Source organism: Phalangium opilio, unplaced genomic scaffold (assembly GCF_054372755.1).
Source record: "Phalangium opilio isolate 3A_F unplaced genomic scaffold, DU_Popi_V2 ptg000650l_1, whole genome shotgun sequence".
Classification (NCBI taxonomy): domain Eukaryota; kingdom Metazoa; phylum Arthropoda; class Arachnida; order Opiliones; family Phalangiidae; genus Phalangium; species Phalangium opilio.
Genome location: NW_028324245.1, coordinates 678,049 through 693,759, shown reverse-complemented (window position 1 = coordinate 693,759; position 15,711 = coordinate 678,049). Strand labels below are relative to the sequence as shown.

The following is a 15,711-nucleotide window of genomic DNA, read 5'->3' as shown; positions in this document are numbered from 1 at the left end:
AAATTATGATGGCAGAGGGCGCCACCAACTATTGGATTCCTGCTCAGTTTATATATTGGCGGTAAATTTAAAATTTGACTTTGAGAGACTAATTTTAATTTTTTAAATGAAACACAATTAATTATGATTAAAAATGATTTTATTTATTTAGAAACCAGTTTAAACAATTTCTTTAAGTCAAAGATGAAACTTGGGTCAAACATCGATCACGAAAAAATGCATGTGATTTTGCTTTAACTTCCATATTTGGCTTCGGAGTTCTTTGAAAAAATTGTTGCAAATTGGCGGATTTTACTGGAGATTTTTCAGATTTTTTACGCGGTTTTTTTACTTCCTCATCTTCTTCATCCCTGAAATTAATCTCAAATTAAATTAATTCTAAACCTCACGCGTTAATTAGCAATATTATCAATCATACCATGTCACCTCTATGGCTTTACCATCCAAAATATTATCAACAGTTTTCCAACTAAACCTAACTAACTGTGGAAAACCAAAAACTTTATCAATATTTCCTTCGAGAAATTTTTTGGTATCAGGATCTGTCATATTATAAAAAACTAATCAATAAATATTTAAGCTAATTAATTAGTTAATAAATTTGTTATTAACCATTAGGATAACCGGATCCATATTTTTTCCCTTTGAATTTGTCTCCCTCTATGAAGTTCCAATTTTGTAGAATTTTATCTCTGGAGACTTTAGCGCAAATACTAGCAGCACTAACTACGGGATACGTTGAATCCGCTTTTTTTGCCACTGTTATTTTCAAATCAGGGAAATGTTTCAATAACATGACTTGATACTTGTCAGGCATTCCCACAGTGTCTACGTAAACTTCTTTCAAATTAACACCATCATTTATGGCTTGATTAATCAATTCTACAGCCGAATCTTGAGATATTGTGTTCAAATTATGTTTACATCTTAAGAAATAAACGTTTTTGAAAATATTTGGCCTATTTTTTTAAGGTAAATTAGAACATACCTTCGTAGCATGCAATTACTAATTGTATTTGGTGAATGAATTTCTAAGCTCCATCCCATATATTCGCTATTATTTTCAATAACAGTGAATAAGTCATCCCGTTTTTCCTCAGTTAGGGTTTTAGAGTCTTAAAAATAATAATTAAAATACCAAAAATAATTAAAAAGAGGGAAATAAAACCTTACCAGCAAAGCCAAGTCCCTTAAGTTTAGATTCATCTTCAATAGGGCAATAAAATGCGCCATATACCATAGGTCCTGAATGGATTATGAAATACGTACGTGGTATTTAATTAGTTTATTACGATCCTTGAATTCCATTTTTATCAATTTTTATGGCTTACCTAATACTGGGCCTCTACCAGCTTCGTCAATACCCAAGGCACAAGGCAGTTTTAAACATCTTTTAGGTACTAAACTTTTAATTATAGTACTCTCGGAAGGGTTATCGATATACTTGGATAAATCCATTGATGATACTACTCCAATTTTAATTAAAATTATATTTTTTGATCAATTTGTACGGCTTTTGATTCAATATCGTAAGATCAGCCGACAGGATTTTCCCGGGCTTCTTCAAGTTAACGGCGGGGAAGCCGGAATTCTGGCTTCATTAATATCCTCGAACTAACTAGTTAAGTTGTACATTGCTCATTGTTATTGACGCTTGAAGGATTGTATCGCTCAACAGGCTAACTTGTTAGTTAGTGCCGAACCTCTTCTAAGTTTCAGTTGCGCGGAAAGTTGTCGCGAACCGTGCGGCGTTTACTAGGCTTCTGCCAAATTTCGGTAATTATTAAAGTAATTAAGTTTAATTAAGCCGGTTTTTCGGGTGATTTAATGTCGCGAGTGTGATCTAAAACTAAAGGAATAACCAAATTGCATCGCTGTGATCTTTAAACGTGAGTTTAAATCTAATTTATTGTGATTGCTAGTAAGCCTTGGCTAATTTCTACAACAAAAGTTGAAAAGCTAAGCCTTGGCTTGGGATTTTTTTGTATGGGTTTTGAAACTTTGAATCGGTTTGCTTATTATAATAAATGGGGTATTGTTACGTAAATTTAAGCCGTTACGTCTTCGTTAGATAAATTTTTCCTTGAGGAAAAGGTCAAATGTCTCTGTATTATCATTTTTTTTTTTATAATCGTACTGCAAAGGTCACAGGTGAATAGATTCGTGAATATTTATAGATTTTAGTAGAGATTATCTAAATTAACGCGAGTTTCTCTAGTTCCGTGTTGATTTGAAAATTCTTGTTTCAAAAACTTCTATTAAACATTAAACAACAGAGGGTTGAACTTTTATTCCACGGTGTTAACTTGTTTTGATTGTGATCTATAAATGCAGGTTCTTAGACGTCGCTTTTTTATTTGATTTTATTTTGTTGTTGTCAAATTTACACTTAGTTGTTGAACCAGTTTTAAATAGAACGTTGTCTATTCATAAAAAAATCAAGTACAAGGTTTTAAAATTTTATCCATTTAAAAAGAAACCATAACATATTTTACTGAACTGGTTCAAAGTGTAGGAATTGAAAAACTCCTAAAAACGGAACATTTAGGCAATAAAGATAAGGTCGGGGAATGATTTAGGACGCTGTAAATAAGGTTCTAATTTGGTGATTCATCGAAGTTACTAAGTTGGGTGGATTTATTGTGGAAGAGGGTGTCTGTGAGATGGACGTTGTAGGTGGGTTGCTGCAAAAACCAACGACACAGGGACAGGGTGGGATGGAGAAGTTTACAACCATTTTCTAGTTTAGAAAATCTATTTCTTTGTCTAAAAATTGTTAACTTGGAACAGCTGCCAGTCTAGAGAATGTTTTTTAGGCCTGGTGTTTGTTCCGCGTCCCTTTTGTTAGGGCAGTATGTAATTTATACCGTCTCTCTAGGCACTTATTTTTGAAACTATAACGTTGGTCGGTCGCTATAGTCGGTCTATAGGTATCGGTATATATGTTGTTGGAAGTTCCATAATAGACAGGAAACGGAGGAGAGAGCTCGTTTTAGTTTACGTCCTGCATGAAGCTAGCAGTCCATATCCATTGTGTTTTAGTACATTTTTAAACGAAAAAGAATTAAATTATACAGATAGGATCCTCTTTTAATGTACACCCCATAAAATATTTTTTCACGGCGGCGTTGAATAATTAGTCATATTTTTATAAAAGTTCTGGGATGCGAAATACAAGTTAGGAAAAAAAGACCTGGAAAAGTCCAGGGGTTTTAAAAATAGTTCATAAAGGTCGGGGAATTTAAAGTTAAGATTAAGAAGGTGGTGGAAATTTGATTTTTATCATGGGTTTTGGAGAAAATCTTCCAGGCGTTACGATAAAGGTTTTATAAGAAACATTTCTTCATTATTATATGCCTGTTCTCTTTGAGAATTAAAACGAAAGTGCAACTAGAAACAACAGTTCAGATAGCAATTACGTATCGCTTAAGCTTTGCATTATTATAATAATCTATATTTGACTCAGTGAAAAGGCGTTTGTTAGAAAAACCGACCACTCCTTGGAACTCTCTCTCGCAACGCCGCCGTCGCCTCCGATAAATCGTTATCAGATTATTATAAAAGGCTTATCTTTGATTTCGTGTCCTTTTATACCATACCTTTGTAACGTGATTGAGTAGAGTAGACAGCTAGTTAGGCCTAACCCCGTCCGTCCGTAACTACACCGTTTATTTAAACTCGCTCCAATGATTGTATGTATCACCATGGATAAAGGATGCGCGTGAGGAAATTTGTTTTCACGCTATAGGATCGGCAACTCCCTATCTCGAACGACAGAATATTCTGTATATACTCTGTTACAACGTCGGTTGTCAGCTCGCGCAAAGCTATTTCTCTATGTAACGTAGCTTTGTACGTGCTGTCAAGAGACAAAAAACTTCAGGATCTTCAGGATTTAAAATATCCGCGAGTTTTTTAGCTCGAGTGCACGGACCTCTAGGCCTAGTTTCAAATACGTGTAGTAGGCTGTAGGTAATTTCACACGTATTTGAAACTAAGGCCTAGAGGTCCGTGCACTCGAGCTAAAAAACTCGCGGATGTTTTAAATCCTGAAGATCCTGAAGTTTTTTGTCTCTTGACAGCACGTATAAAGCTACGTTACATAGAGAAATAGCTTTGCGCGTGCTGACAACCGACGTTGTAACAGAGTGTATACAGAATATTCTGTCGCTCGAGATAGGGAGTTGCCTATCCTGTAGAGTGAAAACAAATTTCCTCACGCGCATCCTTCATCCATGGTATCACTTTAAATTAGCGTGGGACGACCGAATTATTTGGTAAATATAATTATATACCAGTAACTTAAAAATAAATATAATTTAAAAAGGGGTGTTTCCGAAAGAATTAAGTGAAATCAATTTCCTGTTGAAAATGTAACTATTTTTTACACCGTTTTTGGAGTGATTTAAGGATAACCCCTTAATTAAATTATTTTAAATTAAATTAACGAGAGAAATTGAAAGACGATGCTAATCAAATTAATTCAGGGGGTCATCCGTAAAATACTCCAATCGTAACTTTGAAAACGGAGGCAAAATCTGTTATAGAAGATACATTTTCGACTTGAAATGGTCCATAGAACACTGATGACCTTTACCTTTTTGGGTTCATACCTATATTACCTACGCTGGAATTAAGACACGGGAAATTAATGAAAGGTCAAAGTTCATCGAACTTACTAAACTAAAATACCGGAAATTTTTCCTAATAATATTTTCAGATTGCATTTTTTTTAATATTATTATTTTTGAGAGGAAAAGAAAACGTATATAACAAAATAAGTTTTAACAGAGTGTTTGGGAGAAGTTTGTATTTATTTCTTATGCTCTCGGGTAGCAGCACCTCACGAAAAACTGATCAAAATCGTGACCGACAAAAATTCTTTACTTTTTCTTCGACTGTTTGAATTTGAAAAGATCTCGCCAAAATCAAAATTCGGCGAGAGTTAAAAGGAACTATTTTACAAAAAAAAAATTATTTTTAACAATTTTTGTCCAGAGAATTTTGCCAGCTAGCCCTAGATTCAAGGGCGCGGAAGCGTAGCCAACTTTTTTTTTTTTGTAATTTTTAATTGAATTGAATGAGGAATCTATATATAAGAGTTTCGCCTAATTGAAACGATTTGTGAAGCGTGAATCTACGACCGCAGTTATTTTTATATATTTATTATAAACGCCTTCTTCAGTTGGTGTTGTAAACGAGGTTGGATGGACGAAGCCAATTTCATCCCACAAATTTCATTTTATTTCGAATTAAAACTAGGCAGGCACCTCCTCCTTACCCTAGATTTTAAAATCTTCCTAAAAAAGTTTTTTAGCAGTTTTGTTTTTAAAATTTTAGTATCCTCGATAGAGAACGCAACGCGTATGTCGGTTAACTCGCTCGGTCTTTGGCTAATTACGTTTTAATTAAGTTTTTAGCGTGTTAATATCGCGAATCAAAATGATTATCAAAGATTTTTTCGATAAAAATAAAGGTATTTCGCGGAAATCAACAATTAGATTGTTTATTTTTAATTAGTTAACGAGAAATTTGAATATTTACGTGAAAAAATTTTAATTGGTAATTTTTAGATTCCACCATGGATAGTAGTAGAGTTTGGGCTCCCGAAACCCTACACGGGTTCAGATTAGGTCAAATTGTTGATATTGGTGAAGATACGGCTACTATCCAACTAGTCGAAGACGCTAAGCAGGTTAATATCAAATTTAATTTGAAGAAATTGTTATTTAATTTAAAACAACAAAAAAAATGGTGTTTCTATAGCTTATTACGGCTAGTTATGATAGTATTTATCCCGCCGAAGAGGATATTAACAAGGATGTGGATGATAACTGTAAGTTAATTAAATTTAAACGCTCCCTTTTAATTAAATTAATTTTAATTCGTATTGGTATATTAATTAAGGTGCCTTAATGTATTTAAATGAGGCAACTTTATTAAACAATATCAGACTGCGATATAAGAGAGATCAAATTTACGTAAGAGCTTATTTAAATTAATTTAACGTTGAATTTATTTAGTTTTGATTGTAATTAAATGTTTATAATTTAAATAGACGTACGTAGCTAATATATTAATCGCCGTTAATCCTTACATCGAAATAAAAAACTTGTACGCGATGGAAACGATAAAGAAATATCAGGGAAAATCTTTGGGTGTTTTACCGCCCCATGTTTTCGCCATTGGTGAGAACATTTTTCACGGACTTTTTGCCATGTCCATCCATTCGTGGTCACGCTAAATTTCTTAAAAATATTGTTCTTAGCTGATAAGTCGTTTAGAGAAATGAAATCACTCAGGCAAAGTCAGTCCATTATCGTCAGTGGCGAATCAGGCGCCGGTAAAACTGAGTCGACCAAATATATTTTGAGATATTTATGCGAATCTTGGGGTAGTCACGCTGGACCCATAGAACAAAGAATTCTCGATGGTAAAATATAAAAGTTTTTGTCAAAGACCGGCCCCGTTTAGACTAGAGTAGAATCTTACGTCCACGCGTCGGTCGAAGTCGCGTTGCTCGTTTAAAGGCCTAGATCCAGCGAAAAGGGTCACTTCTCTAGAACTCCTTTCCCCTGGGAACTAGGCAGGCCTTTATAGACTCTTCACGTTTGCAGGGTTCGTACGAAACCTGGATAAGTCAGGGAAATGGGGGGAAAAGTCAGTGATTTAAAGTTTTTTTTCCTAAAACGTCAGGTATTTCGTTTGGGTATATCAAACCATGCTATCTATGGGCTGCAGGTGTCATCGTGAAGTGGGCTGTAGTAAACGCGTACTTAAAATGGTCCCAGGGATTTTTTTCCAAAATTTGGTTAGGGATAAGCTGGACCAGTCGGGGATTTTTAATATAAAAATTTCGTCCGAACCCTGGCTGTGCCGCCTTGTCAACAGACTAGTTTTAAGCGAGAAAGCGACGACGTAAGATTGTAGTCTGGTTTGAATGGGCCTTTACGCGTACCTAATTGTAATTTTCATCGCGTTTGTCTCAGCCAATCCCATCTTGGAAGCGTTCGGTAACGCTAAGACGCTACGTAACAACAATAGTAGTCGTTTTGGAAAGTTTATCGAAATACATTTCAACGAGAAAGTAAATTATTATACTTAAGTCTGACGAATTCAATTATTATTACCGTTAAACGTTAATACGGTTCCCCCGTTCAGTTTGCCGTTGTGGGGGGCTATATATCCCATTATCTCCTGGAAAAATCCAGGATTTGTGGTCAGAGTAAAGGAGAGAGAAATTACCATATTTTTTATCAACTCTGCGCTGGCGCTCCCGATTCTTTACGTCAAAAATTGAAATTAACCAATCCGGACGCGTATCAAGTACTTACTTGTTTGTCGGTTTATAGTGTACTGTATTAATAAGTTTATTTTCATTCAGTATTTGAGCAAAGGCTGCACGCAATATTTCTGCAGCCCCGAATCTGAGAAACAATTAAACGCTAATCAAAAATCAAGCGATCATCAAACGAAAGGTCCTCTGAAGGACCCTCTCGTTGATGATATAAAAGATTTTAAGGCCCTTGATTTAGCCCTAGTTCGAATTGGTACGTGTTTCATTTATGAGGAATGCGTACAGCTAATAGGAATCATTGAGTCGTAACCATTTTTCACTCAATGTTATCTAGGCGGGCTTTGTGGGAGGAGTTAGACTGATTATTATGTCCTCGCGAATAATCTATCTCGATGCGCGCGCTTACCTAGGAACTTGCGTTGCTACCATCCAATGAAATCGCAGAAAGAGGCGTGACGGATAGGTCTCTAGGCCGGCCCATAAAACTCGCGTAGATATGAGGGAACAATAATTCCAATTAGCTGTATGTATCCCTAATTATATTTAAATTAATTTAACATTAGCGTTTTGGGGGTGTTTTAAGGTTTAGGCGAGAGTGAAAAATTATCGATCTACACTCAAGTAGCGGCTGTTCTTCATTTAGGCAATGTTAAGTTTGAGGAAAGTCCCGATGATAGTCGAGGTGGTTGTCGCGTAGCTAGTAGTAGTCTTCCTTCCTTAAATACAGCCGCCGCTTTGATGGGTGTCGGTCCCGATGATTTGCAGCAAAGTTTGCTTAGTAGAGTAATGCAAACCAGCAAAGGAGGCGCTAAAGGAACGGTATACATGTAAGTAACGTTTTTGGCCTAATTTGGCCTATTTTTTCAGCACGTTTTCGAGTCTAATTACGTCTTTGACACAGTCAGACACACTTTTTATTGAAGTTGTGATTAATATTAGCATGGCATGGTTTTGTTTTTGCGTTTTCTTTTTCTGGCGTTTTGTCGACAATTTTAGGGTTCCTTTGAAAGTGCATGAAGCCCAAAATGCTCGCGACGCTTTAGCCAAAGCTATGTATTCCCGTCTATTTGATCACATTGTCCTACGAATCAATCGAAGTATCCCATTCAGTTCATCCGCCTATTATACTGGCGTTTTGGATATTGCCGGGTTCGGTAAGAAATAATTAAAAAATTTAATAAAAGAAAAAGAAATGAAATTAACGTCGTTTTTGCTTCGTATCAGTGTTAATTATAATGATTTTATTGAATTAAATATTTAGTTTGCTTAAAATTAATTCGGTTTACGCGTGTTATTTATTTATTTATTTCTTATTTTCGGTTTTATTTTATTTTTTATCTATCTAGAATATTTTCAAACTAATAGTTTCGAGCAATTTTGCATTAATTATTGCAATGAAAAATTGCAACAGTTTTTTAACGAACGTATATTGAAACAGGTTATTATTTATTTTAAATAGATATATTCGTAATTAAATAGACGAATTTTATTTAAAAGAAATTCCGTTCGGTTTTAGGAACAAGAACTTTACGATAAAGAAGGGTTAGGCGTGAAAAAAATTGATTACGTTGATAATCAAGATTGCATCAGTAAGTTTAAATCTTTTCCCAACATCCCTACAGTTTGATTTGGCAAACCCCTGCCCCGAAACGCGTCATCAAATACCTAGATTGATTTTTAATCATCTTCGCGTTAGCTTTATTGGAAGCGAAAGGCCTGGGAATATTTGATCTATTAGACGAAGAAATTAAACTTCCAAAGGCTAGCCACGTTCATTTTACGTCGGCCGTTCATTCCAATCATAACAAGCACTTCCGGTTAGCCGTTCCACGCAAATCAAAGATCAGAGACCACAGAGAAATTCGCGACGATGAAGGTTTTCTTATTCGTCATTTCGCCGGGGCAGTTTGTTACGAAACTGCTAAATTTCTGGAGAAAAACAATGACGCGCTTCACGCCTCTTTGGAAGGATTGATGGTCGAATCCAAGAATCAATTCTTGAGAAGTTTATTCGCCAATGAAAGTGTCCCGACTACAACCAGGGGTAAACTGACCTTCATCAGCGTTGGTAGCAAGTTTCGAAGTCAGTTGGGCGAATTGATGGAGAAGCTCTCGGGAACCGGGACCCATTTTGTACGTTGCATCAAACCCAACTTGAAAATGGTCGACCATCTTTTCGAAGGAGGCCAAATATTGAGTCAATTGCGTTGTTCCGGTATGACGTCTGTTCTGGAGTTGATGCAACAAGGGTTCCCGTCTAGAGCCCAGTTTTCCGAACTCTACAATATGTACAAGAAGTATTTACCGCCAAATTTGTCTTCGTTGGATCCCAGATTGTTTTGCAAGGTACGAACCATGGTTGTTTGTTTTTAAAAACCTCGAGAACCCGGAAATGTCAGGGAAATCGGGTTTTCCTCGAGTTGTACGAACCCTGATTGTTAATTTAATTTAATCGCGTAACACATGGTTTTCTTTAGGCCCTTTTTAAAGCTTTGGGATTAAACGAGAACGATTTTAAATTTGGCATGACCCGAGTATTTTTTCGACCCGGTAAATTCGCGGAGTTCGATCAAATTATGAAATCTGATCCCGAAAATTTGGCCGCTTTGATTAAAAAAGTTCAAAAATGGTTGGTGGCTTCGCGTTGGAAGAAAACTCAATGGTGCGCCTTGTCCGTCATTAAACGTAAGTCCGAGTTAAATTAATTTATTAATTAATTAATTACGATTAATAGCTGTATCTGTATTTAACAGTGAAGAACAAGATATTATATCGTCAACAAAAACTAATCGTCATTCAAAAGAACATCAGGATGCATTTGGCCAAGAAAAAATACAGGCCCAGATATTTGGGGATGATGAAATTGAAGAACTTGCAAACGCAGTTGAAACAAATGTCCTCGATCGTTAACGAGTTAAAAGCCGATAAACAACAAAGCGCCACACTCGTTCAACAACTGGAACAACAATTAAAGAGTTCCATGGATAAATTAAAGGTAATTAACGATATTTCTTAAATTAGCAGTCTTATTCCTGATCAGCGCCACCTACCCGTAGCGGCGACTTTGAGAACTACTGTAAGCGGCAAGCCAATCAGATGTCGCTAAAATCTGGTGACGTCACTGACTGGCACTCTCGGGGGTCTTACCAAAAATGACGTCACCAGATTTTAGCGACATCTGATTGGCTTGCCGCTTACAGTAGTTCTCAAAGTCACCGCTATGGGTAGATGGCGCTGATCAGGAATAAGACCGCTAATTAGGGAAGAAAAATAATGAAAAATTCTGCTTTTTGACGCCTAGAAAACGGACATAAAACCCAATGAAATCGAAGCCAATCACGCCGCTTTAGTTAAATCGATGAATGAACAATTAGGGGCTCTTAAGACTAAGTTGACGCAACAGAAGAACGCCGAAGAACAAGCAAGATTGCGTAAGATTCAAGAAGAAATGGAACAACAAAAGAAATTGAAGGAAGAAGAAGAAAGGAAGAAACGCGAGGAAGAAGAAAATAGGAAGCTGTAAGTTACCCGATCTCTTTGTAATACTTCATTTTAATTATTTCTAATGGGAAATGAACGTTTTAATCATCTTAATCTCGCGTCTAGAAAAGCGGAAATGGAATTAAAACGAAAGCAAGAGGAGGAAATAAGAAAGCGACAGGAAGAAGCTGATAAGAAATTGGCTGTAAGTTTCTGAATTTTTTATTTTTTATTTTTTATTTTAAATTAATTTTTTTTAATTGCAGGAAGCTATGCAAGCTGAACTGGCAAAATCGCAACAAGCGGAAGCCTTCCGTCAACAGCAATTGGAGCAAGAGAGACGGGATCACGAATTGGCAATTAGATTAGCTGAGGATAACAACGCGGTTGTTGAGGACGCGACTACTCCGCCTATGGTTACAAAGTTAGTACTATTTTTCTTGTTTTTTACCACCAGTAATATTAATTTAATTAAGTTAATTATATTATTATTAAGGTCTGCCTTAATGAGTAAAAGTAACGCGGCTTCCAAAAGCAACAAGAAGTACGATTTATCCAAGTGGAAGTATTCGGAATTACGCGACACCATCAATACATCTTGTGGTAAGTCGTTTTTAATGTTTATTTTAATTTTACACTTTTTAACTTAAATAATTACGAATTTGTTTTAAATTGAATAGATTTAGAGTTGCTGGAAGCTTGCCGGGAAGAATTTCATCGCCGTTTGAAGGTTTACCATGCCTGGAAAAGCAGAAACGCCAAGAAAAGCGGAGAGACAAATAATAATGAGAGAGCACCACAATCTGTTATTGAAAATGGTGCGTGTCTTTTTTTTTTTATTTTTATATTATAATTAATTATAATTATTTAATTTGGTTAATGATCTATTTGTTTAATTGCAGCCGCTTCCAAACCCAGTACAATTCGACCCCCACAATTAATGAATCAATTAAACAGCCAACGTTACTTCAGAATCCCCTTTGTTAGACCATCTCCTAATGGAACTGACCCGGCTTCTAAAGGACTTTGGTACGCCCATTTTGATGGTCACTATATCGCCCGGCAAATGGAATTGCATCCTGATAAACAACCTCTACTCTTAGTTGCAGGTAATTAAAAAAAACATGGAAATTCATACCAGTACTTTTTATTTGTTTTTTACAATGAGATAGATAGAGTTACAATTCAAATCGGCCGGGCTTACCGCGAAACACATTGCTTTTATCAAGCAAGTTTATCAAAACATGACAGCGCCATCTATGAGCCTTTAGCGGAACTAATTACAACTTTTACTTATTGCTTATTTGCAATCAGAAACATCGTTATGCTTTTTATTTCATCTATTTATTAGATTAAAAAAGGACTAGAGTTTTTATTCTTTAACTCGCGTATTTTATTTAACACGTTCAAAAAACTATCTTAAAAATGTTCTTCGAGTGATTAATAGGTGGCGCCACTCGTATTTGATAAAGATTCATGCTCGAGATCTCACGTTGTGACTCTAGGTTTAATATATATATTCTATCTCATTGGTTTTTTAACTTTTTAATATATTTTCTATTATTTTTTCTATTTTCCTAATTAATTTAAGGTATTAACGATATGGAAATGTGCGAATTAAGTTTGGAAGATACCGGATTAACTCGTAAAAAGGGGGCGGAAATTACTGCTAAAGATTTTGAGAGTGAATGGCAAAAATTGGGTGGTAAACGTTACGTTCCTCCCTCTCAAAGAGGGCAATAATTAAAATAATTATTCCTGATTTAATTATATTAATCTATCTACAAAACATTCCTTATTTTTTTTTTTGCGATTAATTTTATTAACTTTATTTACTGTAGTATTTACAATTTATTTTTTTTTTTCTCCCACAACCAAATTTAATTGTTTTATTTAGTTTATTAATTAATAATTATGTTTATTAAAAATTAATTTCCAAATTAATTTCTGTAGCCTACTTTTAGTTCCGTTGATCGGGGCTAGGGTTTCTTAAAAAAGGGTTCTTCATTCTCTTCTTTACAACTTAAATAAATAAAATTAATATTAAATGGCATCTAAATTGAGTTTAATTTTCTATTAAAAATAATTATAATATAATTAAAAAACACTGAGAGAAAAAAAGGAAAGCACCTATTTTTTATTATTATTATTATTTGTAATTGATCTCAGATTTAGAAATAATAAAAATCTTGATTGTGATTTGGATAAATTAAATTTTGAAAAATAAAAAAACCACGTCCACGTGTCAATTTAATTCGAATTTTGGCGGGAATGCAGCGCGCGCCATCTACATCACCGAGAGGTCAAAAAATGAGCGACTAAATGTGCGCCTGTTTTTGTTATTATCAAGTTTTATCAACTGAATAAATTTCCCCTTTTCCAAAATTTTACTAAATAGAATATGTTTTTACCCCTAATTATTGATACCTTTCCAAATTATGGCTAATTATCTTGTTTATTGCTACCTTTTCCAAAAGATTATTATTTTTAGTTTCTTTCTACCCTAAAAAGAGGCGCACTTTTAGCCATTCGTGTCAAAAAGGACCGTCATTTTAGGTTCAACTTTTAAAGAAAGATTCTGAATGTGCTTCACTGTAATTACGGGTAAAATTGAAGTTAATCGAGTTAATTAACGGGTATTTTATATTTTAAAACGTGTTAGTGATCAAAATGGGACCTGTATTAAATGGTAAGCGAAGATATTTGGTGTTAATAAATTTAAATTTAGTAATTTTTAGGTTGCTAAATATATTTATAGGGTTTAGTTAAGCCTTGGCTACAAGTTTTTGAAGTTATTCCTAGATTGGTTGGTGATTTTGGTTCATATATTGCTGGTCAAGAATGAAATGGACGACATTAGAGACGATTTAACGGCCTTTTTGAGGTAAGTGTGTTCGTATTTGTGGTCTGTGGTGTTAACAGCCTTAGAAAAATGTAATTGCATTTAATGATGATCAGTCAATCTCTGATCAAGTTAAAACTGAACCAATCCTTAAAATTAATTTAAACCATTTGTAAGATACTGATTACTAATAACCAAGGCTTAGCAAAATCCATGGTTAGACCATGGATTTATAATAGAAGCTTACGCTTCCTGGATATTCCACTCGCCTTAAAACGCGCACAACATTTATTCCTCGTCTGAAATGGCGCGAGCTAGTAGGAGCCTGGCACGCGCGTTTGTGACGTAGAATTTGAGGCAAATTCAGAGGGGGTGAAAGTTTTTCACGCGCTTTAGTTTTAATTTTTAATAGCGCGCGCGAAACAATTTTTAGAAAAGCGCGCGCGCACGCGCGCCGAGAGAAAAAAGTTTGCCTCAATTTCTACGTCATCAGCCCCCCAGTCCCCATCCGCGTGAATTTTATGACATAAATGTGTTTAAAATCAAAATGCCTTACTGAAGGCTACAGTGGAATATCCAGGAAGCGTAAGCTTCTATTATAAATCCATGGTTAGACTTTGTACCTTTTGATAAAATAATTTCATAATTTGGAAAACACACAAAATTTTAATATTTAAGTTATCAAATTCCTATAAAAATCTAAACACTAACACTCCAAGAAAATATCACCATATATAAATATTTTATCGTGAACTTTGGTAGCACTTTTAGCAAGTGAATAGCAGCTTGAAATGTCTATCATTTTTCCCTGGCGCATGCAATTGCAATAAAACCATCATAGCGTGCATTTTACAGCAAGCAAGGGGGGGGGGAACAACCTAGCCTAATTGCCCAGAAATATAAAATTTCATTTAGGAAGAAATATAGCCCAATAATAAAAAATGAAGTCCAAGCAATTTTGATTAAGTAGAAAATGCCATAAACTCTTCTCTAGGAGGACCTATAGAAAATTAGGCAAGCCTGTTCAGACCCTAAAAAGATCGGGGGTGGGGGGGAGGGTAGAAATTAAACCCAACCCTTTAGAATAGAATCGCGGAGCTACCGGAGTTTTCTTTACTGTAAGTAATACTTAAGCTTTGAACTTGCCCTTGCTAGTGTGGCATTCTCGGCTTGAATATTTGAAAATTCTCGCTCAATATGCTCCAAGGGGAAACAAGCGGGTGTAAATTTCGGAGTAATTGTATTTAAAATTAGTTTTGCGTGCGCTGCTAGCAGCCTACCAAAGACTCAAAACTCCCAAAATGAAGATCGCGCGGATCCGGAACTTTCCCAACCCATACTCGTAAATAAAGACTGTAATACCCTGTAACGTATTTCCTCTCTCTCCTTACGTTGACAACGCGTTGTTGAAATGGTATACGTTTAGTTACAACCTTAGAATGGAATAGAGTAAGGAACCTACTCCATTTTTACTCTTTAAAAGTGAGGTTGCGCATCCCCCCTGTATTTTTAGGTAATTTCCTATTTTCCTTTAGTTAATTATTCTTAACTTTAAACTTCAGCCAGGGTTTGCCAGTAATTAGTTATTAGGGCATTTCGGGTTTGAACTGAATGACCCGAACTGAACTGAAATAAAAACTCAATTCAGTCAGTCTGTTGTAGGTATCGGTTGAATTACGCGTCACAAATGACTGGCAACACTTGTACGCAGGCACACTCACTATCCATTGGTCTATTCCGAGCGCTTTATAAAATAAATGCTATAACAGTTCAAAATGATTGTTTTAAACCCCAATAAGATTGAGTCCATGACTCCATAAACCGAAACACTCAAAATAATTCAAAAATGGGTTCGTTGCCTTTGCCTTTGCAATTTGACGTAAGACTTTAAAGATTGCAACTGACATTCATAACCTAACGCATTTCTGGCAACGAGATAAAAGTTTTATTATTGTCATTGCGATATATTTTTGCGAAGGGGGGGGGGCATGCCTTGCCCGCTTGCCCATATCAGGCCAGCGGCACCAAGGGTCATTTTCTGCCTAGAAACCCCGTCAATGACCTCCTCCGTTCCCAGAAATTCAACCTCTCC

At 35.5% G+C, this 15,711-nt stretch overlaps 3 protein-coding genes across 4 annotated transcripts in view; 2 read left to right on the top strand and 1 right to left on the bottom strand.

The window, feature by feature from the left end:
* Window positions 1-121: 121 nt before the first annotated feature.
* On the bottom strand, window positions 122-1,600 carry LOC149588469 (ribonuclease H2 subunit A). Its single transcript, XM_089862789.1, has 6 exons — window positions 1,332-1,600; window positions 1,174-1,245; window positions 989-1,115; window positions 613-926; window positions 419-542; window positions 122-350 (listed from the first exon to the last, which is right to left on the bottom strand). Exons 1-6 carry the CDS (start codon window positions 1,456-1,458, stop codon window positions 173-175), a joined length of 942 nt encoding a protein of 313 aa, XP_089718915.1. The 5' UTR covers window positions 1,459-1,600; the 3' UTR covers window positions 122-172.
* Window positions 1,601-1,732: 132 nt separating this feature from the next.
* On the top strand, window positions 1,733-13,009 carry jar (Myosin heavy chain 95F jaguar). Of its 2 annotated transcripts, XM_089862750.1 has the most exons (23): window positions 1,733-1,889; window positions 5,574-5,695; window positions 5,767-5,836; window positions 5,908-5,981; window positions 6,059-6,188; window positions 6,269-6,433; window positions 6,990-7,087; window positions 7,162-7,326; window positions 7,385-7,550; window positions 7,881-8,124; window positions 8,294-8,451; window positions 8,644-8,735; window positions 8,814-8,886; window positions 8,994-9,643; window positions 9,775-9,982; window positions 10,051-10,292; window positions 10,599-10,816; window positions 10,904-10,982; window positions 11,044-11,201; window positions 11,274-11,380; window positions 11,458-11,595; window positions 11,680-11,886; window positions 12,369-13,009. In XM_089862750.1, the coding sequence occupies exons 2-23, from the start codon at window positions 5,582-5,584 to the stop codon at window positions 12,518-12,520; spliced, it is 3,708 nt and encodes a 1,235-aa protein (XP_089718876.1). In that variant the 5' UTR covers window positions 1,733-1,889; window positions 5,574-5,581; the 3' UTR covers window positions 12,521-13,009. The 2 variants fall into 2 exon arrangements, with proteins under 2 accessions (XP_089718876.1, XP_089718875.1); XM_089862749.1 differs by having other exon boundaries at window positions 11,044-11,380.
* A 320-nt stretch (window positions 13,010-13,329) lies between these two features.
* Ask1 (apoptotic signal-regulating kinase 1) overlaps window positions 13,330-15,711 on the top strand; it is a 53,337-nt gene continuing 50,955 nt past the window's right edge. Inside the window, exons 1-2 of the mRNA XM_089862747.1 lie at window positions 13,330-13,466; window positions 13,536-13,661. The gene's annotated coding sequence lies outside the window, so the exon portion shown is untranslated. The remainder of the gene's footprint in view (window positions 13,467-13,535; window positions 13,662-15,711) is intronic.

What these genes read in the sequence shown, in the direction of transcription:
- LOC149588469 (XM_089862789.1), bottom strand. Translation starts at nt 1,458, where the DNA reads ATGGATTTATCCAAGTATATCGATAACCCTTCCGAGAGTACTATAATT. An exon ending in TGGTAGAGGCCCAGTATTAG is followed by an intron (nt 1,246 to 1,331) that starts GTAAGCCATAAA and finishes TAATCCATTCAG; the next exon opens with GACCTATGGTATATGGCGCA. An exon ending in AAAGCCATAGAGGTGACATG is followed by an intron (nt 351 to 418) that starts GTATGATTGATA and finishes GATTAATTTCAG; the next exon opens with GGATGAAGAAGATGAGGAAG.
- jar (XM_089862749.1), top strand. Translation starts at nt 5,582, where the DNA reads ATGGATAGTAGTAGAGTTTGGGCTCCCGAAACCCTACACGGGTTCAGA. An exon ending in TGATAATCAAGATTGCATCA is followed by an intron (nt 8,887 to 8,993) that starts GTAAGTTTAAAT and finishes TCTTCGCGTTAG; the next exon opens with CTTTATTGGAAGCGAAAGGC. An exon ending in ACCTCTACTCTTAGTTGCAG is followed by an intron (nt 11,887 to 12,368) that starts GTAATTAAAAAA and finishes AATTAATTTAAG; the next exon opens with GTATTAACGATATGGAAATG.